Source organism: Bos indicus, chromosome 15 (assembly GCF_029378745.1).
Source record: "Bos indicus isolate NIAB-ARS_2022 breed Sahiwal x Tharparkar chromosome 15, NIAB-ARS_B.indTharparkar_mat_pri_1.0, whole genome shotgun sequence".
In the NCBI taxonomy this organism is placed as follows: domain Eukaryota; kingdom Metazoa; phylum Chordata; class Mammalia; order Artiodactyla; family Bovidae; genus Bos; species Bos indicus.
Window position 1 is genome coordinate 9,339,226 of NC_091774.1, and position 26,072 is coordinate 9,365,297.

The following is a 26,072-nucleotide window of genomic DNA, read 5'->3' on the forward strand; positions in this document are numbered from 1 at the left end:
GTGAAAATTCATTTTAGACATACCTTTATGTGTCTGATCACTCAAAATAATTGTTTACAGAAAATCCTTAGAAGGTATATTTTTTGGAGTATTTGTTGTTTTCAAATGTAACATTTTAATGTCATATTTTTCTGGTTTTATTTTATGACATTCATAGCATAAAATTTGCTCACAGTCTTGAAGAAATGGTCAACTCAAGGTAAATGAAAATCACAAATTTGAGGGAAATGAGTTTAACATGATCAATAAGTTTTGTATATAACATAACCATTGCTAATTAAAATTAATTTATTTAATGAAATGTGAATAATACAGTTGGTAATTATTTCTTATTTATGCAGTCTCATTAATTAAAAATAAATCAGAATGAAAGAATAAGTTAGAAGAAAATGTTTAATTTTGTTTGCATTGAAAAATGCAATAAAGTTCATTCTTACTTTTCTCCTAATATAAATTTGTCAAATTCTAGAGTGAGAGGGGGTCTTAGAAATTCTCTGGCCCAACTGCCTTACTTTAGTTCCCTATGCGATCAATGCCCAGGCAGGTCAAGTGACTGGATTTGTGTTACATAGCTGATTAAGGATTGAGCTGGAACTTGATCCAGAAATTTCCTGACTTTGGGTCTAGGACTTTCCCCATTGTATCTCATTACCTTTAAAATAAAATTCAATCCAAACAGTTTTTTTTATGTTTGGGCTCACCAGAGCTGTGGTTTTCCAGTGCTTCATACAGTGTTTAGAGAAGGATAAACTGGTATTAATAAGCATGTGGCAGCATTTTAAATTGGATTTTCAGGCATAAATTGCATTTGGATCCACCTCTTCTGCCACTATTGAAGGGATATCCCAGCCAGAGTCTCTCTGCCACTCTAGTTCCATCATCTTTCTCCCCCTCTGTGTCACTCTTTTGTGTCTTAAACAAGCCAGTGTGGAGAAAAGATCTTTTTTCCAGTTCTCTGTTGAGTTAAGACACTGTGATGGTACTATAGGATTTGGTTAAAAAGGTGTCTTACTTCATTTAGTAGACATACAATAGAAGATATTACAGGAAAAGATTTGGCAGTTGAAAAATGAGCATGTCTGTTAATGTTTATCTAAGGTTACAGCATTTCTGATTTTGGGTTGCAAGTTTAAATTCTGTAGATTGTGAGAGATTAAAGAATCTCCAAGCATTACTATTTCTTCAAGAGCAAGCATTCTTATTTCACTTATTTATTGTATCATAATTACTAAGAATGCTTTAAATAATACTAGTCAGCTGATGTAGCTACATAATATTTGAGAAGTAAGGTGTAAATATGGACAGTACTAATCAAATGAATACAAGTTGCAAAAAACCAAATTTGCATAATGAAGTATTTCCAATTTCTTACTGGGAAGTTTTAAATAAATATTACTCTCAGTTTAACATAACAGAGAATAATGAAATAAAAAGTAATTTGAACTTTTTCCTAAACATTTCATCAATAAGAAAATTTTTACATTTGATTCTAAATTTCTAAAAGTATTATTATTCAAAGAACAAAATTGTGTTAACTTACGGCCCTGATGCTTTCAAAATGTCCACCTTCCTTTTCGAAATCAATAGGCTGTCCTTTCAGTGTCCAGTAGAAAGTGACATCCAAGCTAGGATCGTGAATTGCTTTGCAATTAAGGACAATGCTTTCTCCCACTGTTAACTCTGTTCTTTTAGGAGTAAGCTCTATTCTTGTAGGTTCTATAGAAATAAAAATACATTAATTAGCATAGCACATAGTTTTCCCCTGCATTCTGTATTTTAAATAATAGAGAAAAATTAAACAGGGAATCTATGTAACATAGTTGCTCCAGATATGTATCTTTTAATAAACTATTATTAATTGAAATATCTTTTATTGTATTTAGGGTATTTTACTAGGTATTTGTAGGGAACTGATGATTTAAAAGTCACTATTCCTATTAACAAGTCAGCTTGATGAAAAAGAGGGAAGACTACACAACTAGTAACAGCATTTGGCATCCTGGAAGGCGAAGTATTAGAAAAAAGACTCTGTAGCTTCCCTGTCCACCTTTAAGGATCATCAAGTATAGAAAGGATTTTTACACTTAAAAAAAAAAAAAGCCCCACATCGAAGGAAAAATAATTCAAGCCAGTTCACTTCTTTAAGGGGTATAGGAAGAACCTCCCTTCAAATGACTATCTTAACAAAGATGAAACTATACTACTACTGCTACGGTACCAACTTGTATTTTCTTTGTAGTTTACAAAACCTTCTTGTAAGTAGAGGAGTAGAAGAGGCACCTCTGGCTGATTATAAACTATCACCTCCAATAGCTGCTTTGACTGAGATCTAAACAAAGGCAAAATGGTGAATAGAATTTTTTTTAAGAAAAAAATGTTTATACTAACTAATGATCCACTTTAATTTTTAAAAGATAGATATATTTTTACTGGATGTAGAGCAACTTTAAACCAATAAATGCTAATACCAACTGTACATCTAAGGGATATTTAAGCTAATGATCAAATACATGCAATATGATATATATATATTATATATATATAATAAGCTAATGATCAAATGCATGCAATATGATATATAATTATGTATATATATTTATATATATATATATTTGAATAAGTAGGGGGATGATGAAGACAGGACTTTGATTTTTTCTTTTTTCCTAATTAGATTCCTGACTGTACATGACTCAAGACGCCTGGCACAAATGACTAAAAATTAGCCTAATTTTCCTATTCCAGCTCTATTGTTTGCAATAGCATAGTCTGATGAAGCACCATTGTTAACCGTTGATAAGTTCCTTCTAAGGAGTCTCTGAGAGGAAAGAGCGACACCAGGAAAGGAATGTCACTGTAAATATTAACATTATGGAACTCAGATATTCTGTGTGGCATTCTAAATTCGGGCTTCATCAGAGAGGACAGATAATCACAGCATACTGCAATTTAAACTTTGTGACAACTGGAATGTTCTGAGTAACTAAACATTCCACTTAACTCATAATTAACAGAAAGCATTTTTGCTATTATTAAATGAAAAAGTCTGTGAATTCTGCCTTGCCTCACTATGGAAAAGATTATTTAACACACACTAAGAATGAGACTCAAACTCGAAGACTGAATTGTGTTCCAGTAATGTATGCTGTATAAGTGGAGGCATTTTAAAAATTATGTTCTTTTCTTCCGTGGATGTTTGCCTCTTTTCTAAAATATCAGAATGTTGGCTATTTTAATTGTATTTCTACTTCTAAAAAAGAGAAAAAGTAAAATTTTATATTTTTGTGGCCAAAGTATGATTCACTGTATACTATATGCACAAATGGAAAAAAGCAAGTGATGTACTTTGTTGTGAAAAGCATTCCTTTGCCAAATGAAGACAGTGTTTAAGACAGGAGATTTTCTTATAATTTGACAAGTAGTCTCAAAAGAGGGTTCTAGATTTGAAATCTAGTTCACTTTAGAACTAGAAAACTAACAGAAACATTTAAGCAGTAACATTTATAATACTGAAAAATGACAGTGTATAAAAAAGTTCCACTGATGTCGACATCAAAGAGTAGCTCTGGTGTTGCTTCATCTGATGCATACTCCAACAGCACATGTTCATATCCTCTTTCTGCTTCTCTTTTTTGCCCCAAATTCCCAGTTGAAGTGGTAACACAGCAGCATTACTGATTGATGCTAAAATTAATCTTGGTTGAGGAAAATATTTTTATTCTGCTGGCATACTTGAAATTTTTGAGATACCAACTAAAACTTCAGAAAGCTCTCTTTACCCTCCCACATATTTTGTTCAAAGCAAAATACTTAAATTTCTACCAATAATATGTTCCTTTCTTCACAGTCCCCTAAATAACGGAAAGGGACAATTTGACTGTGTTTGTCCTTAATTTGCAATTAGATTTCATCAACAGAAGCATGTGCACATATACAAGCAAACACACATACATGCATGTTACATTTATTCTCTTTCAGATAAGGCCATGAAACTATGCTTATAGAAAATTCATCACATTTTCTTACCTTTTACAGATACTGTAGCTGTGATTTCAGCAGAGCCAAAGACATTTTCCCCTCGGCAAATGTACTTTCCCTCATCTGATTTAGAAGCATTTAGGATCCGGAGACTCCCGTCTGGAAGAATAGCTATTCTGAAAATCATTAAAAAGGGGTTTTTTTTTTTTTTTTTTTCCTGCTTTACTTCAAATCATCTAAGTGGTAAGAAACTCTGATGAAGTCTGAAACCACTTCCAAGGTAATAATAAATAAGATAAAGATCATTGTGAAAACATGCAGGGAGAGTAGAAATATTTTGCCCTTCAAAAAACTATATAGTAAACCCACATAATACCTTCTTATAGTTAAAAGGGTTAGGGAGTTACAGGTTTTCTTTGGACACATTTATGACATTCATTTTAAAACTTGTGGAAAAAAAGGTGACCCTGAATTTTGTTATTAAAACTTATACTGTAATAACACCCAGTGATATTTTAATATTAAGCTTGAGGTATTTCACCTCAAACCAAGAATGACCTCAAAAATCAAATATCAGAAGAAATAGCATAAAACATAGAGGAGGACAAGCACAGAACGTAAAATTAATTGTATACAGCCTCGAGATGATTTATGGTGGTTTCTTTGCAGTGCAACCTGTGTGGCAAGGGCGTGACAATGAAACCTGAATCCTGGAACCTGGACTGCTCACACTGCACTTTTCAAACAGAAAAATGTGATATCTGAGTTTGCCTTTGGGCTCTTTTGAGACCTTTATTATAAGTGGACCTTGAGTCTTATATGAAGGTGAGAAATTAGAGTATTATTAAAAATTTTAGAAGTTTAGTGAAAATGAGATTGACATTCTGGATTACCATATTCTCCTGTGTATTCATCATTCCAGAAATATACAGATTTCAAACTTAATTAGAATTTCTGTCCTTTTCTCCCTCGTATGCTCCTGAAATATAATCTGTTATTTCACCAGTGCATCAGCCTACTGAAGCAACCTTAGGCATAGCAGGGATGGCTATCGTGATTTATTTGATATGCCACTAGAATTTAGACTGCCTTCTTTTAGGAAAGAAGTCTGTGCTACTTTTGGTAGAAAACCAAAGCTCTCACCAAACTTAAAATTCTAAAATTGGATTTTCCTGGTTCTGAAAAGAATAGTTTATTCCATGGCATCATGAAAACATTAAACTATTTAAGGTATAAGAATAATGGCTAATTCTGTTTAGTCAACATCCTATATGTTGTTTTTAAATTAGTATTCAATTTTGCCAATCAATCCAGAACTGAGGGCTAAGGACAGTATTGAAATTTTAACAATTGGATTAAATTCTAGGCTGCTGAATATTGATTATTAATTTTCCTGACATTGTCATCCATAAAGAAACCAGTTTAAAAACATTATACTGCTTTCAATATGGATCAAATTTGATTTACAGTGTGTTGACAAGGGAGACAAATTTAGAAGCAAGCCAAACTAGGAATAGAAGATTTGACTGTAATTTATGTCTAGAAGGGATATTAATGAGACATTTGGTAAGAACACTGGTCTCTAAAGATATACCATCTATTTAGGATGGTCAATGAAAAATTCTGTTTATTATTTAGGACTGTTTCTATAAAGATAGCATATAATGTATTTATTCCATTTTAGTAACAGAAATATACACGTTACAAAAAAATGTATTTGAAAGCAAAAATTATATTTTTTATAAACAAACCAGTCTTCTCTTGTACTAATGACACACTTCATTTAAATACAGCTAAATTACTACAGTTTGCAAGATTGCTAATATCTTAAATATGTCTGGATTTTACTTACTGATGTAAATTCTAATCTAGCAGGGGAGAAGTTTGGCTTAAAAAATCACCACCTTTAAAGAAATAAATGTATCTTAGATACTGGCAGTATTTCAACTCTTGATTTAAGATAAGTCCTTTCTCACTGACAGAAGGCAATATATTACAAAGATAGTTTATGAACACTCCTGTACTTTAGGCCACTGATCCATTTGGAGGATGAAGAATTTTAAATATCATGATGTTTTTAATCTGTCAATTGGCAGTGTCATTTAACCAAAAGCCTGTCTACTGGTTGAAGTTGCAAATCCTTATCAGATAAACTTTTTTTTTAGAAAAGAAAAAAAATAGAAAAGACAATGTATGCAATTAACCTTATAATGTCTGGCTATTGAGGTCAGGGGCAGCGGCTGAGAGGAGATACCCCACGCCACAAGCCCAAGGCCAGGGGCGGCAGGCAGGAGGAACTACCCCACGCCCCCACGCCCGAGGCCAGGGGTGGTGGCTGGGAGCACCAACCCCATGTCGAAGGAGCCATGGCTGTGCAGGCGCAGGAGGGCCTAGAGGAGCTATCCCACGTTGAAAGTCAGGAAGGGCGGCAGTGAGGAGATACCCCTCATCCAAGGTAAGGAGCAATGGCTGCGCTTTGCTGGAGCAGCCGTGAAGAGATACCCCACGCCCAAGGTAAGAGAAACCCAAGTAAGACGGTAGGTGTTGCGAGAGGGCATCAGAGGGCAAACACACTGAAACCATACTCACAGAAAACTAGTCAATCTAATCACACTAGGACCACAGCCTTGTCTAACTCAATGAAACTAAGCCATGCCTGTGTGACCACCCAAGATGGGTGGGTCATGGTAGAGAGATCTGACAGAATGTGGTCCACTGGAGAAGGGAATGGCAAACCACTTCAGTATTCTTGCCTTGAGAACCCCATGAACACTATGAAAAGGCAAAATGATAGGATACTGAAAGAGGAACTCCCCAGGTCAGTAGGTGCCCAATATGCTACTGGAGATCAGTGGAGAAATAACTCCAGAAAGAATGAAGGCATGGAGCCAAAGCAAAAAGAATACCCAGCTGTGGATGTGACTGGTGAAAGAAGCAAGGTCCGATGATGTAAAGAGCAATATTGAATAGGAACCTGGAATGTCAGGTCCATGAATCAAGGCAAATTGGAAGTGGTCAAACAGGAGATGGCAAGAGTGAATGCCCACATTCTAGGAATCAGCGAACTGAAATGGACTGGAATGGGTGAATTTAACTCAGATGACCATTTTATCTCCTACTGCGGGCAGGAATCCCTCAGAAGAAATGGAATAGGCATGATGGTCAACAAAAGAGTCCAAAATGCAGTACTTGGATGCAATCTCAAAATGACAGAATGATCTCTGTTCATTTCCAAGGCAAACCATTCAATATCACAGTAATCCAAGTTTATGCCCCAACCAGTAATGCTGAAGAAGCTGAAGTTGAATGGTTCTATGAAGACCTACAAGACCTTTTAGAACTAACACCCCAAAAAGATGTCCTTTTCATTAAAGGAGACTGGAATGCAAAAGTAGGAAGTCAAAAAAACCCTGGAGTAACAGGCAAATTTGGCCTTGGAATAGGGAATGAAGCAGGGCAAAGACTAAGAGAATTTTGCCAAGAAAATGCACTGGTCATAACAAACACCCTCTTCCAACAACACAAAAGAAGACTATATATACATGGACATCACCAAATGGTCAACACCAAAATCAGATTGATTATATTCTTTGCAGCCAAAGATGGAGAAGCTCTATACAGTCAGCAAAAATAAGACCAGGAGCTGACTGTGGCTCAGACCATGAACTCCTTATTGCCAAATTCAGACTTAAATTGAAGAAAGTAGGGAAAACCACTAGACCATTCAGGTATGACCTACATCAAATCCCTTATGATTATACAGTAGAAGTGAGAAATAGATTTAAGGACCTAGATCTGATAGATAGAGTGCCTGATGAACTATGGAATGAGGTTTGTGACATTGTACGGGAGACAGGGATCAAGACCATCCCCATGGAAAAGAAATGCAAAAAAGCAAAATGTCTGTCTGGGGAGGCCTTACAAATAGCTGTGAAAAGAAAAGAAGTGAAAAGCAAAGGAGGAAAGGAAAGATATAACCATCTGAATGCAGAGTTCCGAAGAATAGCAAGAAGAGATAAGAAAACCTTCTTCAGCGATCAATGCAAAGAAATAGAGGAAAACAACAGAATGGGAAAGACTAGGGATCTCTTCAAGAAAATCAGAGATACCAAAGGACCGTTTCATGCAAAGATGGGCTCGATAAAGGACAGAAATTGTATGGACCTAACAGAAACAGAAGATATTAAGAAGACATGGAAAGAATACACAGAAGAACTGTACAAAAAAGATCTTCATGACCCAGATGATCACGATGGTGTGATCACTGACCTAGAGCCAGACATCCTGGAATGTGAAGTCAAGTGTGCCTTAGAAAGCATCACTACGAACAAAGCTAGTGGAGGTGATGGAATTCCAGTTGAGCTATTCCAAATCCTGAAAGATGATGCTGTGAAAGTGCTGCACTCAATATGCCAGCAAATTTGGAAAACTCAGCAGTGGCCACAGGACTGGAAAAGGTCAGTTTTCATTCCAATCCCAAAGAAAGGCAATGCCAAAGAGTGCTCAAACTACTGCACAATTGCAGTCATCTCACACGCTAGTAAAGTAATGCCCCAAATTCTCCAATCCAGGCTTCAGCAGTATGTGAACCGTGAACTACCTTATGTTCAAGCTGGTTTTAGAAAAGGCGGAGGAACCAGAGGTCAAATTGCCAACATCCACTGGATCATGGAAAAAGCAAGAGAGTTCCAGAAAAGCATCTATTTCTGCTTTAATGACTATGCCAAAGCCTTTGACTGTGTGGATCACAAGAAACTGTTGAAAATTCTTCAAGGGATGGGAATGCCAGACCACCTGACCTGCCTCTTGAGAAACCTGTATGCAGGTCAGGAAGCAACAGTTAGAACTGGACATGGAACAACAGCCTGGTTCCAAATAGAAAAAGGAGTACGTCAATGCTGTATATTGTCACTCTGCTTATTTAACTTATATGTAGAGTACATCATGAGAAATGCTGGGCTGGAAGAAGCACAAACTGGAATCAAGATGGCCGGGAGAAATATCAATAATCTCAGATATGCAAATGACACCACCCTTATGGCAGAAAGTGAAGAAGAACTAAAGAGCCTCTTGATGAAAGTGAAAGAGAAGAGTGAAAAAGTTGGTTTAAAGTTCAACATTCAGAAAACTAAAAGATTGTGGTATCCGGTCCCATCACTTCATTGCAAATAGATGGGGAAACAGTGAAAACAGTGTCTGACTTTACTTTTTTGGGCTCCAAAATCACTGCAGATGGTTATTGCAGCCATGAAATTAAAAAATACTTACTCCTTGGAAGGAAAATTGTGACCAACCTAGATAGAATATTCAAAGCAGAGATATTACTTTGTTCACAAAGGTCCGTCTAGTCAAGGCTATGGTTTTTTTAGTAGTCATGTATGGATGAGAGAGTTGGAATATAAAGAGACCTGAGTGCAGGAGAGTTGATGCTTTTGAACTGTGGTGCTGGAGAAGACTCTTGAGAGTCCCTTGGCTGCAAGGAGATCCAGCCAGTCAATCCTAAAGCAGATCAGTCCTGGGTGTTCATTGGAAGGACTGATGTTGAACCTGAAACTCCAATATTTTGGCCACCTCATGCGAAGAGTTGACTCATTGGAAAAGACCCTGATGCTGGGAAAGTTTGAAGGCAGGAGGAGAAGGGGACAACAGAGGATGAGATGGTTGGATGGCATCACCAACTCAATGGACATGGGTTTGGGTGGACTCCTGCAGTTGGTGATGGACAGGGAGGCCTGGCGTGCTCAAGTTGATGGGGTTGCAAAGAGTCAGACATGACTGAGTGACTGAACTGAACTGAACTGAAGTCACCTCAGTCATGTCTGACTCTTTTCAATCCTATGGACCATAGCCCACCAGACTCCTCTGCCCATGGGATTCTCCAGACAAGAATACTGGAGTGGGTTGGCATGCCCTCCTCCAGGAGATCTTCCTGACCCAGACATCAAACCCTCATCTCTTATGTCTCCTGCATTAGCAGGTGGCTCCTTTACCACTAGTGCTACCCTATGTGTGATCTTAAAACTACTCAGTCTCTGTTCTTATATGTATTACTGTCATAATTACATCTAATTAGTTCTTTAAAAGTATTAACCTCATATTATATGTAAATTGTTGTGTTTTTGTGCTGTGTGTAGGCAGTAATTGAACATTTACTCAAAAATGTAAGTCAAATATATGACAAATTTTGAAAGAGAAAACATGGTGCCGGGGAGAATTTCTACTACTAAAGCCTTAATTATTTTGGGTGTTTGATGACTCTTTTCTGTGGGAAGCATGACACTGAAACCTGAGGAGTGAGAGAGAGTTAACTAGGTGAAGATTGGGAAAGCACAGGGAATGATGCTGCAAGGCCTCCAGATAGGAAAGCCCACAAGACCTCAAAGAGCCAAACGACCAGCTATGATGGCAGATATAAAGGGGGAGCTGAGGCTGGCTCAGTGGTAAAGAATCTGCCTGCCAAGTAGGAGATGCGGGTTCCATTCCCTGGATCTGAAAGATCCCCTGGAGAGGAAAATGGCAACTCACTCCCATAGTCTTGCCTGAGAAATTCCATGGAAGAAGGAGCCTGGTGGGTTATAGTCCATTGGGTCACAAAAGTGTCTAAGTGACTTAGCGACTAAACAACAATAGGAATATAGTAAGTTCACATGTTAAAAGTATATAACTGAAAAGTTCTTACATACAGATGCAGTCATGAAACTATTAATATGATCGAAATAATCAACATATATATTACCTGTACTTTCTCCACTCAGCCCTTTCTCATCCCATGCCTATCATGGGTCAACTACAGATCTGCTTTTTATCACTAGAGTAGGTTTGCACTTTTCCAAAGTTTTATGTAAATAGAATCTTATCAGCATGTACTCCTTTTTGTTTAGTTTATTTCACTCAGCATAATTAAGATTAAATTGAGTGTCATCCCTGTGGCAACTACTAAGAATCCATTCCTTTTCATGGGTGAGTAGTATTCCATTGTGTACAGATGGCACAACTTTCCTATCTTTCACCTTTTGGTGGATGCTTATGTTATTTTCACCTTGTGACTATTACAAATAAAGCTACTATGAATATTTGTATATATGTATTTTATTAATATTTATTTCTCTTGGATAAATACTTAGAACTGGATGACTAGATCATCTGGTTTATGTTTCTGTTTGTATGTGGAATTTATTTATTTTTTATTTTTTTTTACATTTTATTTTATTTTTTTTTAATTTTATTTTTAAACTTTACATAATTGTATTAGTTTTGCCAAATATCAAAATGAATCCATCACAGGTATACATGTGGAATTTAAGAAAAAATACAAATGAACTTATCTACAGAACAGAAATGGAGTTACAGATGTAGAAAACAGCCTTATAGTTACCAGTGGGTAAGGTGGGGGGAGGGATAAATTGAAAGATCGGGACTAGCTATGGGGTATGAACCTAATTACATATTTATTTAGCACAGTGAAAGTGTGAGTGGCTCAGTTGTGTCTGACTCTTTTTGACCACAAGGACTATAGCCTGCCAGATCACCTCTGTCCATGGAATTCTCCAGGCAAGAATACTGGAATGAGTAGCCATTCCTTTTCCAGGGTATCTTCCCAACTTAGGGGTTGAACTGGAGTCTCTCACATTCCAGGCAGATTTTTTAATGTCTGAGCCACCAGGGAAGGCCTTTTACTTTTATTAGTATATGGTTATCCAATTGTTCCATGCCATCATTTGGAAAAGACTTATCTTTCCTCCATAGTCTTTTCATCATTGTCAAAAATCAATTGGCCATGTAAGTATAGGTCAACAACTGCTTAACTCTCCCTGCTGGTCCATTGATCTACTAGTGTCTTGATTACTGGAGCAATGTGATCTGTCTTAAGGTCACATGAGATAGTTCCTTCCACTTGCTCTTCTTTTTCAGAACTGTTTTGGGTATTCTATATTCTTAGCATTTCCATATAAATTTTGTAATTACCTTGTCAGTTTAAAAAAAATCTACTGAGATTTTGATTAGAACTTCAGTGAATATACAGCTTAATTTGAGGACAAATTAATGTTAACAATATTGCTTTAGAAACCATGAACATGACATATTTCCTTTTATTTAGTTCCTTAAAAAAATCTCTCTAAGTAATATTTTTTAGTTATCAGTCTACTGGTCTTAAATATCTGTTGTCAGATTTATCCTTATAGTTTTTGTTGCTATAGTAAAGAACTACTTTTAATTTAATTAGCTATTGCAATTTCTTATTTAATTACTATTTTAAATAATAATTACATGAGAAATATGTAATATTAAGAAGCTGTACAGTAATATCCCTTGTATGCTTTTTTCTCAGTAACTCTTTATGGTAATATGTTGCCATAAAGTGTAATATAGCCAAAGGTATAGTATAATATTACAATCAGGATATTGATATTAATATAATCAATTGATCACATTTAGATATTCCTAGTTTTAACTTATTCATTTGTGCATGCTTTAATTTCTATACAATGTTTTCAATTTGTGTTTGTGTATCCATCACCACAGTCAAGACACTGAACAATTCTAACACCATAAAAACTCTTCATTTTTCCTTTTACAGCCTCAGACCTTCATTCCACACCACCACCATCATCCCTAACCCCTGGGTCCTAATGCAGCCAACCACAAATTTGTCTCATTACTTTTTTTTCATTTCAAAAATTATACACAAGTGAAATCTTATAATATGTAACTTTGGCGGGGCAGATTTTTTTTTTTTTTACTCATTTAGCTTAATTCCTTGGAGAATCATCCAAGTTGTTGTATGTATTAGCAGTTGATTTTTCCTGCTGACTAATATTCTATGGTCATCTGAGTTAAATTCACCCATTCCAGTCCATTTTAGTTCGCTGATTCCTAGAATGTCATCGTTAACTCTTGCCATCTCCTGTTTGATCACTTCTTCTTCTTCTTTTTTTAAGATTCTTTTTTTTTTTAATTTTATTTTTTAATTTTACAATATTGTATTGGTTTTGCCATATATCAACATGAATCCACCACAAGGATACATGTGTTCCCGATCCTGAACCCTCCTCCCTCCCTGTACCGTATACAGAGTGAAGTAAGCCAGAAAGAAAAACACCAATACAGTATCAGATCAGATCAGTAGCTCAGTCGTGTCCGACTCTTTGCGACCCCATGAATCGCAGCACACCAGGCCTCCCTGTCCATCACCAACTCCCGGAGTTCACTCAGACTCATGTCCATTGAGTCAGTGATGCCATCAAGCCATCTCATCCTCAGTCGTCCCCTTCTCCTCTTGCCCCAAATCCTTCCCAGCATCAGAGTCTTTTCCAATGAGTCAACTCTTCACATGAGGTGGCCAAAGTACTGGAGTTTTAGCTTTAGCTTCATTCCTTCGAAAGAAATCCCAGGGCTGATCTCCTTCAGAATGGACTGGTTGGATCTCCTTGCAGTCCAAGGGACTCTCAAGAGTCTTCTCCAACACCACAGTTCAAAAGCATCAATTCCTCAGTGCTCAACCTTCTTCACAGTCCAATTTTCACAACCATACATGACCAAAGGAAAAACCATAGCTTTGACTAGACGGAACTTTGTTGGCAAAGTAATGTCTTTGCTTTTGAATATGCTATCTAGGTTGGTCATAAGTTTCCTTCCAAGGAGTAAGCGTCTTGTAATTTCATGGCTGCAGTCACCATCTGTAGTGATTTTGGAGCCCAGAAAAATAAAGTCTGACACTGTTTCCACTGTTTCCCCATCTATTTCCCATGAAGTGATGGGACCGGATGCAATGATCTTCGTTTTCTAAACGTTGAGCTTTAAGCCAACTTTTTCACTCTCCACTTTCACTTTCATCAAGAGGCTTTTAGTTCCTCTTCACTTTCTGCCATAAGGGTGGTGTCATCTGCATATCTGAGATTATTGATATTTCTCCCAGCAATCTTGATTCCAGTTTGTGTTTCTTCCAGTCCAGCGTTTCTCATGATGTACTCTGCATAGAAGTTAAATAAACAGGGTGACAATATACAGCCTTGATGAACTCCTTTTCCTATTTGGAACCAGTCTGTTGTTCCAGGTCCAGTTCTAACTGTTGCTTTCTGGCCTGCATACAAATTTCTCAACAGGCAGATCAGGTGGTCTGGTATTCCCATCTCTTTCAGAATTTTCCACAGTTTATTGTGATCCACACAGTCAAAGGCTTTGGCATAGTCAATAAAGCAGAAATAGATGTTTTTCTGGAATTCTCTTGCTTTTTCCATGATCCAGTGGATGTTGGCAATTTGATCTCTGGTTCCTCTACCTTTTCTAAAACCAGCTTGAACAACTGGAAGTTCATGGTACACGTATTGCTGAAGCCTGGCTTGGAGAATTTTGAGCATTACTTTACTAGCATGTGAGATGAGTGCAATTGTGCAGTAGTTTGAGCATTCTTTGGCATTGCCTTTCTTTGGGATTGGAATGAAAACTGACCTTTTCCAGTCCTGTGGCCACTGCTGAGTTTTCCAAATTTGCTGGCATATTGAGTGCAGCACTTTCACAGCATCTTATTTCACGATTTGGAATAGCTCAACTGGAATTCCATCACCTCCACTAGCTTTGTTCATAGTGATGCTTTCTAAGGCCCACTTGACTTCACATTCCACAATGTCTGTACTAATGCGTATATATGGAATTTAGAAAGATGGTAACAATAACCTTGTATTGACCACTTCTAATTTGCTTTGATTCATGGACCTAACTTCCAGGTTCCTATTGCTCTTTACAGCATTGGACCTTGCTTCTATCACCAGTCACATCCACAACTGGGTATTGTTTTTGCTTTGGCTCCATGCCTTCATTCTTTCTGGAGTTATTTCTCCACTGATCTCCAGTAGCATACTGGCCACATACTGACCCGGAAAGTGCCTCTTCAGTATCCTATCATTTTGCCTTTTCATACTGTTCATGGGGTTCTCAAGGCAAAAATACTGAAGTGGTTTGCCATTCCCTTCTCCAGTGGACCACATTCTGTCTGTAGAAAAAGTGGAGTAGCCATCATAGTCAACAAAAGAGTCCAAAATGCAGTACTTGGATGCAAACTCAAAAACAACAGAATGATCTTGTTTCCAAGGCAAACCATTCAATATCACAGTAATCCAAGTCTATGCCCCAACCAGTAATGCTAAAGAAGCTGAAGTTGAATGGTTCTACAAAGACCTACAAGACCTTTTAGAACTAGCACCCAAAAAAACATTTCCTTTTCATTTAGGAGACTGGAATGTAAAAGTAGGAAGTCAAGAAACACCTGGAGTAACAGGCAAATTTGGCCTTGGAATACAGAATGAAGCAGGGCAAAGGCTGATAGAGTTTTGCCAAGAGAACACACTGGTCATAGCAAACACCCTCTTCCAACAACACAACAACACAAAAGAAGATGGTCAACACTGAAATCAGATTGATTATATTCTTTGCAGCCAAAGATGGAGAAGCTCTATACAGTCAGCAAAAACAAGACTGGGACTGACTATGGCTCAGATCATGAAATCCTTATTGCCAAATTCAGACTTAAATTGAAGAAAGTAGGGAAAACCACTAGACCATACATGTATGACCTAAATCAAGTCCCTTATGATTATACAGTGGAAGTGAGAAATAGATTTAAGGACCTAGATCTGATAGATACAGTGCCTGATGAACTATGGATGGAGGTTCATGACATTGTACAGGAGACAGGTATCAAGACCATCTCCATGGAAAAAAAAATGCAAAAAAGCAAAATGGCTGTTCGGGAGGCCTTACAAATAGCTGTGAAAAGAAGAGAAGTGAAAAGCAAAGGAAAAAAGGAAAGATATAAGCATATGAATGCAGCATTCCGAAGAATAGCAAGAAGAGATAAGAAAGCATTCCTCAGCGATCAATGCAAAGAAATAGAGGAAAACAACAGAACACGAAAGACTAGAGATCTCTTCAAGAAAATTAGAAATAACAAGAGAACATTTCATACAATGATGGGCTTGATAAAGGACAGAAATGCTATGGACCTAACAGAAGCAGAAGATATTAAGAAGACATGGAAAGAATACACAGAAGAACTGTACAAAAAAGATCTTCACAACCAAGATAATCACAATGGTGTGATCACTCACCTAGAGCCGGACATCCTGGAATGTGAAGTCAAGTGGGCCTTAGAAAGCATCACTATGAACAAAGCTAGTGGAGGTGATGGAATTCCAGTTGAGCTATTCCAAATCCTGAAAGATGATGCTGTGAAAGTGCTACACTCAATATGCCAGCAAATTTGGAAAACTCAGCAGTGGCCACAGGACTGGAAAAGGTCAGTTTTCATTCCAATCCCAAAGAAAGGCAATGCCAAAGAATGCTCAAACTACACACAATTGCACTCATCTCACAGGCTAGTAAAGTAATGCTCAAAATTCTCCAAGCCAGGCTTCAGCAATATGTGAACCATGAACTTCTAGTTGTTCAAGCTGGTTTTAGAAAAGGCAGAGGAACCAGAGATCAAATTGCCAACATACGCTGGATCATGGAAAAAGCAAGAGAGTTCCAGAAAAACATCTATTTCTGCTTTAATGACTATGCCGAAGCCTTTGACTGTGTGGATCACAATAAACTGTGGAAAATTCTTCAAGAGATGGGAGTACCAGACCACCTGACCTGCCTTTTGAGAAACCTAAATGCAGGTCAGAAAGCAACAGTTAGAACTGGACATGGAACAACAGACTGGTTCCAAATAGGAAAAGGAGTACATCAAGGCTGTATACTGTCACCCTGCTTATTTAACTTCTATGCAGACTACATCATAAGAAACGCTGGGCTGGAGGAAGCACAAGATACAGATGACACCCTCCTTATGGCAGAAAGTGAAGAGGAACTAAAAAGCCTCTTGATGAAATGAAAGAGGAGAATGAAAAAGTTGGCTTAAAGCTCAACATTCAGAAAATGAAGATCATGGCATCTGGTCCCATCACTTCAAGGGAAATAGATGGTGATACAGTGGAAACAGTGTCAGACTTTATTTTTTGGGGCTCCAAAATCACCGCAGATGATGACTGCAGCCATGAAATTACAAGACGTTTACTCCTTGGACGTTAAGTTATGACTGACCTAGATAGCATTTTGAAAAGCAGAGACATTACTTTGCCAACAAAGTTCCGTCTAGTCAAGGCTAGGGTTTTTCCAGTGGTCATGTATGGATGTGAGAGTTGGACTATAAAGAAAGCTGAGCACATAAGAATTGATGCTTTTGAACTGTGGTGTTGGAGAAGACTCTTGAGAGTCCCTTGGACTGCAAGGAGGTCCAACCAGTCCATCCTAAAGGGAATCAGCCCTGGGTGTTCTTTGGAAGGAATGATGCTAAAGCTAAAACTCAAGTACTTTGGCCACCTCACGCAAAGAGTTGTCTCATTGGAAAAGACCCTGATGTTGGGAAAGATTGAAGGCAGGAGGAGAAGGGGATGACAGAGGTTGAGATGACTTGATGGCATCACTGACTCGATGGACGTGAGTTTGAGTAGACTCCTGTAGTTGGTGATGGCCAGGGAGGCCTGGCATGCTGCAATTCATAGGGTCACAAAGAGTCGGACACGACTGAGTGACTGAACTGGACTGAAGTCAACTCAACAGGGTTTGGTAATGAACCTATGTTTTCATTTCTTTGGCATAAATGCCCAAGATTATAATTTCTGTGTCAAATAGTAATTGAATATATAGTTTTATAAGAAATTTTCAATTGTTTTCCAGAATATCTGTATCATTTTTCCTTAGTAGCAGGAATGAATGAATGATCCACCTTGTCCATACCTTCACCAGCATTGGGTATTTCTACTAATATTTAAAGTCATCTTGTTAGGTATATAATAATGTCTCATTACAGTTTTAACTTGTATTTCTCCCACGGTTAATTATGTGAATATAGTTTCACATATTTCTTTGCTATCTATGCATCCTCTTTGGCAAATTACAGCTCATTCTTTTGCCTGAAGTTTTCTTGGTTCTCTCTAGTCTACAAAATAACATATTTAATCCTTAGTACAACAGTTGAAACTGAAAGTGAAAGTCATCAGTCCGGTCCAGCTGTTTGCAATCCCATGGACCAGAGAGTCCATGGAATTCTCCAGGGCAGAATACAGGAGTGGGTAGCCTTTCCCTTCTCCAGGAGATCTTCCCAATCCAGAGATCAAACCCAAATCTCCCACCTTTCAGGTGGATTCTTTACCATCTGAGGCACATGAGAAGCCCAGAACAGTTGAAAGTCTTTACCAAATGATCATAACTTCCATAATCCCTGCTCTTTGTGCTCTGTTCCGCAGGTCTCCAGACTCTTTGTAATGCATTTTAAATATGTGTGTTTTATTTCACTTGTAAATAACTTATGCATCTCTTACACATACATGCATGGAATGCTATACTAATAACACTAAGTGCATTGTAAACGTATAATAATTAGGTATTGTGGCTTCCTTGGTGGTTCATTGGTAATGAATCCACCTGTCAATGCAGGATACACTGGTTCTCTCTGGGTCTTCTTTGAGAAAATCTCTTGGAGAAGGAAATGACAAGCCACTCCAGTTTTCTTGCCTGGGAAATCCCATGGACAGAGGAGCCTGGTGGGCTGAAGTCCATGGGATCATGAGAGTTGGACACAACTTAGTGACTAAACAACAACTATGATTATAAATAAAACAACTTTCCATTTTATCCTTTCCCCTTTTTCATCTGCTAATGAATATCTTGCACTCTCCTGAATTGTTCAGACTTGTATTTGGAGATCGTTGCTCTAGACATAAGACCATGTGCCTCTCAGTGCTTACATTCTTACTTGTTTATCTTGCTCACTAGCTTGCTCACCTGAACTCCTCCTCAATGCTCTTTACTTAGGATTATTCCTGCCTTTGTTTTTTACTTCCTCAGAAGAAAAATAACATTTGTCACATTTTTTCTCAGTCTATGATGTCTTATGAATTTTATCCACTGAGCACTAGAATTTCAGTATTTTTAAGCTCTCTTATAAAGACTTGAGAACTAAAAAAAAAAAAAAAAAGATTCAAATAATCAATAAAAACTACAGTGTTGAAAATAATATAATGAAATGTTATAACAATTCGTCAACCCCAATTTATCCCTTCCATTAAACATACGAAAGTTCCTATCATAAAAATATAATAAAATTTTGCAATTATATTAATACTTTCAATGACACAGTTACTAAACTATTTCAAAATATTCTATAATATAAATGTACAGTTAGTATGAGAAATAGATACATTTATGATTTTAGATAAAATTTGGGATGAAAACTTTAAACAATAAGAGAGGCTGGGCTCTACATAGGTCTTACAATGGTTATGCTATTGCTGAACATTTACTGATCACTTTTTATGTGTCAGGTGTCATACTAACCTTCCACACCTTATTTCATATAAGGTTTCTAACTATTATGTTAGTTGAGTATTGTTAACCTCATTTGCTAATGAGAAAACTAGCATTCCTCATCATTTACTGCTTTATTCAAGGCTCTTGAGCAAGTGGCAGTGCCTTAATTTCAGCCAGGCTCTTTGGTTATTTGCTTGCTTGTCAGTATCTTCCTGCTTCTTTGTAACCTCTTTCCCTTACTTCAGTTACTTCATAACTCCACAATAGCTGGTACTCAATAAACGGTGATGGGAATAAACTGGATGTACTTAAACTGATTTATCGTACAGATGAAGATACTGATGTTGAGAGAACTTCAAATCAACCTTCAAAAAATAAAATGATATATAGCTTGTTTTGATAATATTTATTATGACCCTAAAATTTGCCAGGCCCTGTTAAGAATTTTTAATACATTTTAATTCTTACTAAGATCCCAGGCATAATTTTACTCTCATTTGATAAAGGAAAAGGAAGAAAATGAGGCAGCAGGGGCTAAATGACTATCAAGATTTTAGAGCTGGTCTGCTGGATTCCAAAATTCATACTGCACTTTCAGCTATTATCGTTGACCCAAAGTAAACATCAGAAGAAAGCTTTGCATAAGATCACAAGCTTAGTGGCAGCTTTGACCTGCGATAGAAGCTGACAGAAGTGGAAATGCAAGGGTAACAAGAGAAGACACATGTTTCCTACAGATGGTGGAAAAGAGAAATTCACACTCTGTAACTTGATCACTAAGGTTTTTAAAAAGCTAAGGGCAATGCGCACTCAAGGAGGGCTGTGCTGTCACCATGCTCTTCCCTTCAGACGCAGTTTAGCTGGAAGGGAGAAGGGAAGTGACCCAGAAAGACATGTACGACAGCCGTTAGAAAGCGAGAGGGAAAGCTTAAGTGCAGAAGTTACTTTAATTAATGGACCTCATCCCTGGCTCTGAGCATCATATAAGGAACCTGAAGAAAACTGCAGGAGCTTTTGTGCTGAGCCATTGAATCATGTCAGAACCTCCAGGCTCTGAAGAAAGGGTGAGTTGGAAGGGGGGCAGCCTCTTTGCCAGAGATATTAATAGATATTGGAAGGTGTCGCCATTAACAAAACAAAACATAATAAAGCAAAAATCCCAAACACACACTTATATCGTCCTCTTTCTGAAGGATATCACTGCAAGCATTTGTCACAGACACAACAAACAACATAGCCTGAGCTATACTCAATCGTTTTCCTCAAATTGGCTTCAATGTTTCTTATTTTAGATGAATTTGTAAGGAAAATTCTGAGTGTTTATGTACCTATTTATTATTTTTTTTTTTTGTGGAGACACTATGTAACTTTCCTCAACTTCTCAGGGAAATATGTTATGGAAATGAAATTAGGAACCACCATAAAATCTTTTATTTTATAGATGTCATAACTACACAAAGATGGAAAGCCAAGAGTATTTCCTTTTTAAAGTTCAGTGTAAAGTACAGACTATTAACTCAGAAATCATCATTTAGGTTTTTCTTTTTTTTTTTTCATCATAATAAATTGGTCAAGCCAAATCTATTGCCTATTTTAAACATTTCTTATATCTATTCCCTGACTTTGGCTTACTGGAGAGTCTAACACAGTGGGTAAAAAGCATGAAGTGGTTTGACCTTTTCTAATCATTGCCTTTAACCATGTCTAATCCATTTTTCTACTTTCTTTGAACATCCAGAAGTGCCCACAGCTTTTAGATCATTTGTAGTTGTACAAAGGGCATATTTATCTCTGAGCTTCCCCTAGCTCAGCTCCTAGCAAATAACTTGAACACAGGACTCTGCAGCTACATGGAGAATGGAGAGTGGTCTTTGTTCACATCTTTTTTCTTTCTCCTTCCCAGTTCTCATTCTCTTTTGTGTGTCGCTGTAGGGAGGACAGCGCTGGAAGCGGAGCCGTGTCTCTTACTCTTCCAACTTCCGTTGTGTTTCTTAGCAGGATGCAGTTGCGGCTCTGGGTGAAGACCTCCGAAGACAGGTGCTTATGAGCTGGTCAGTGAGTCTGTGGGGCCTTCTTCCTGAACGTTCTCTGATGGTACCCCTTCTTCAGGCACTGCGGCTTCCCCTCTTTGTTAGCTCCTACCTCTGGGATTTTGCTCATGGAGCCCAGAGGACTCATGGTTGCCTCCTTTCTCCAAACTCCATCCAACCCAACACAAACTCTTGCTTTTCTAAATGGAAGGAGTATAGGTTTCTTTCCTGCCACACCTCTTGCTATGGCATCATCTCTTTTTAGTTATCTCCTCCCCCTGTTCAAACAAGGCCAGAAGACAATCACTGATTCTGTTGCCTAAGCAAGTGTTCCATAAGGAATTGGTTGTTGTTTAGTCACTAAGTTGTGTCTGACTCTTTGTGACTCCATGGGCTGTAGGCATCCAGGCTTCTAGGTCCATGGAATTTTCCAAGTAAGAATGCTGGAGTAGGTTGCCATTTCCTCCTCCAGGGGGTCTTCCTAACCTAGGGATGGAAACCCTGTCCCCTGCATTTCTAGCACATACTTCACCACTGAGCCACCAGTTTTATAATTTCTGTGACTGTCCTTGAAATTTTTGCCCTTATTTGAATTTTAAGGTGGGAAAATAAGAAAAAAAAAAAAAAAAGATCTCACAATCCTCACTAAGCCAAAGCCTGCAAAGGATGTCTTCCTTCTCTCTCCTACTCTTTCATACACACAGAAATGAGTGCAGAGGTATGTGGATGGGGCAGGTAATGCTATGCTAGGATGATATTTCAACAAGCAGAAATGGAGCAGCTACCTGTGTCCTGGATGAACTACCTGGTTCCTAAAGTTTTAGGTGTCTCTACAGGAGATTGGGTGCTAGCAGCAGCTTTGTTCTCACCTCTGAGTTTCAGATTTAACATATAATTACCACTTTCTTTTACTGCCACAACCATATTTGAAGCTCTTAACAACATTCATCTACACTTTTGCAGTTCTGCTATCTGCCTGTATTACTAGGTCACTCCCTATTTCAACACAGGGGTTTCTTCAGTGTGGTATATGATGCTGTTATCATCGACTTAATGTCTTTCCAAGTCTCCACCCTGCATTCAGGGTAAAATCCCAAGCTCGTTAGCATGATGTATGATGTCTTTCATAATCTCAATCTTTCTCTGCCTTTCCAATCACATCTCAGAGTCCCAGCTGCTTCCTCATGTCTACACCTATCCTGCTTTCTATTCATAATGAACCACTTTTCATCTTGTGAAAAATCTATTTCTTTCCACTGTTTTTAATTATTTCACAGATTTAGGTACATTACATAGTACAATGGTGTGTCTATTAGCATGAATATGTGAATTTTTCCTTGTTGACAATAAAAACCTACTCAAATCTTAATAGGGTATTCTTTCTTTCAACCATACTTTGGGAAATTCTATTTTATTAGCTAGATACAAACCTGTGTATTTATAATATGTTTTTACATTCTACATTAAATTTATTTCTTCCTTGTCAGCTTTTGAATAGTTTGGTAAAAACCCATCTCAACTAAATGCATTTTTTCATTTTCCCCTGGGAGCATTTTGCTTAGAACTAATGAGAAATTGAGCTTACAAAGAGGGAGAAATTAAAACCAAACACGGTAGAGCTAGGTAAATGTTTTCAGAGTGATGACACTGAGTTCTAAACTTTTCCACTGATATGTTTCTAAAGCTGAAAGATGCTGTGGAGTTGTATATAGCACCAAACTGAGAAATTTATAAATAAAAAACATAGTTGAGATGGCATTGAATCATTTACCCTGAAGCTTTTCACAGTGTTCTGAACTGAATACTCTGTCATTTCATGTTAACTTGGAGACAAAATCTGTCAGTATATCTTAATCCAAATTAAAAAGGAAAAAGGCCAGGCATTTATAAAGACATGGAATCTTTATTACTCCTGGAGTTTGTGTGAGTTTTTGCTTTTTATTTTTAGTCTGCTGTCTCTATAAATATCTAAATCTCTTAGGAAATGGAGAAAAATTATTGCTCTTCTGAAACCACTAAGGTCACACAAATAGCATCCAGGGCAAAATTATGAATTTTTGATATGCCCAAAAAACCTGGGCTGGTTTTTAGTGCATTTTAAATTATACTGACCTAATTAGAAAGCTTGACCGTAGCTAAGCTCTTTAATATTAAAAGAGTTCCCTTTATTATTATTTTTTTTTTACTAGTTCCCTCTTAAAAAGCAGCTCTTCCACAGTTTAGCTCAACTTACTTTTCGAACAGAACAAATCAACATGAACTAATTGATTTATTTTTATTTTTTAATCAGTTGATCTATGGCATTGTAGGGTAAGGTAAAGTATATTAGTAAGTACAAAACCCCATTTTTGCTCTCACTTGTTAAATAACCTTTATTTCAATTCTGTGCCTAATCTCCTTTATCCATAAAATAGTGTGGACTAAATTTCTAAGATATTTTTCACCTATTTATCCATCATTTCAAACCTTTCTCTCAGTCTCAGGCTACATTTCATGATTTCTTTTCTCTCTTACAGTAAGCCCCAAGCCCCAGAGAATATGTGGGCTTTTTGACCTTTTCTATCTCTGTCTTTCTTTTCTTACTTCCTTTCTTTTTGAAGTTGCCTTGATATTTTCTGCTTATCAAGATCTTTCTCAGAAAAAGACAGGTTCCCAGTTTCCCAGCTTTGAATTTGCACCCAACCACAGATGCCCAGGCCACTGTGTCCTCCTTTAAGGATGGCAGAGAATGTAAAACCTTTCTCAGTGCCCTGAGATATTCACTGACTCCTTTTTTTCATTTTTCTGAAAAACACCTGGTTACTAACAAGACTGATTTGGGTGGTAGGGAATAACTATCAGTATTTCAGAAATTTTAAGTCAGTATTGACAAATGCACATAAAGAAGTCAAGTGCAAGTTAAAATTTCAGTTGAGTTTAGGGTTTAAGCAATGTCACAAATAGAAAGTTTTGGAGAAATATGAAGCTGTTGTCCAGACAAAAATCATATTAGTACAACCACCTTAATTTCTTTGATGTAAGTCTGTTAATTGTATTATTTGTAAATTTTCTTTCTTTTAAACAACAACAACAAAATTACACAGTACCAAAAACAAACAAACAAAAAAATTCTTACACAGGTTTTCTTGTCTTTTTTAAAAAAATTTAGACCGACTCAGCCACTTATGGGCTGAGTGATTTGGGAAATAAATTTAATATCTTTGAATAATCCATTTGTAAAATCAGGGTTTCTAATGTTACTTCATGGCAAATAGGGGAAAAGATGGAAGCAGTGACAGAGTTCCTTTTCTTGGGCTTTAAAATCACTGCAGATGGTGACTGCAGCCATGAAATAAGATGATTGCTTCTTGGCAGGAAAGTTATGACAAACCTAGACAGTGTTTCAAAAAGCAGAGATATTACCCTGCCAACAAAGGTCTGCATAGTCAAGGCTATTGTCTTCTCAGTTGTCATGTGCAGTTTGTGAGAGTTGGAGTATAAAGAAGGCAGAGCAGCAAAGAATTGATGCATTCAAACTGTGGTGTTGGAGAAGACTCCTGAGAGTCCTTTGGTCAGTGAGGAGATCAAATCAGTCAATCTTACAGGGAATCAACCTGAATACTCATTGGAAGGACTGATGCTGAAGCTGAAACTCTAGTATTTTGGTCACCTGATGTGAACAGCCAACTCACTGGAAAAGCCCCTGATACCAGGAAAGATTGAGGGCTGGAAGAGAAGAAGCCATCAGAGGATGAGATGGCTGGATGGCATCACTGATGCAATGGGTGTGAACTTGGGCAAACTCTGGGAGATGGTGAGGGGCAGGGAGGTCTGGCGTGCTATAGTCCATGAGGTCACAAAAGTTGGACACTACTGGGCAACTTAACAACAACAAAAATGTTTGTGTGGTATGTGTAATAATTAAAAATGAGTAAAGTGGCTATCGTTGTACTAAGAATAATAGAAGACATTCCGTTGGCATTTGCTATTTGACATTAAAAATAATATCTATTATTTTTGGAGTGCCTGATATGAGCCAGGCACTGTGCCATACTGGCTTACTTGAGTCATATTCTCTTGGAAAAGTCTTTTAATATAGTAACATAGCTAACTTCTTGGAGAAGGGAATGGCAACCCACTCCAGTATTGTTGCCTGGAGAATTCCCATGGGCAGAGGTGCCTGGTGGGCTACAGTCCATGGGGTCAAAGAGTCAGACATGACTGAGCAACTAACACACACACACACACAGTTAACTTCTAAATGATAAGAAGAACGTGGCTATATTTTTCAGAATATGGAATAATATTCCTGTCAGAGGAAATAACAGTTACAAAGACCCTGATACTAGAGTGACTTTGGGCATAGGTATGGAAAGAAGGCCAGCCAGTATGAACACAAGATATAAGGTAAAAATAAGAGTGGTAGATATTTATATGGATGGAAACATTTCAGCAGATTAGCTACAAATTTTAAATCTAACCTGATATGGAGAAAAAAGATAAAGTATATTTGCTTTCAATGAGAATAATATGAGTTGGGAATATATAAATAAATCTAATTACTTAAATTATATTTGCTTTACTTGAGAGACAACATCATGGTTCCTCATGTATTTAAAAAATAAAAATACTTATATAATATCAAAATTGACTGAAATAATATGAATCATTCTTTAAAATTTCATAGTCTTTTTCAGGTAGTTGGAGGATGGCCATTTAAAAGCACATCATTACCTT

The 26,072-nt window shown here is 37.3% G+C and overlaps 1 protein-coding gene across 2 annotated transcripts in view; it reads right to left on the reverse strand.

The window, feature by feature from the left end:
- CNTN5 (contactin 5) overlaps nt 1-26,072 on the reverse strand; it is a 1,681,138-nt gene that overhangs the window by 178,405 nt on the left and 1,476,661 nt on the right. For both annotated transcript variants that reach the window (XM_070803337.1, XM_070803338.1), the window contains exons 14-15: nt 4,024-4,151; nt 1,541-1,716 (exon numbers count right to left, since the gene is read on the reverse strand). In XM_070803337.1, coding sequence (XP_070659438.1) covers nt 1,541-1,716; nt 4,024-4,151 — 304 coding nt within the window. The remainder of the gene's footprint in view (nt 1-1,540; nt 1,717-4,023; nt 4,152-26,072) is intronic.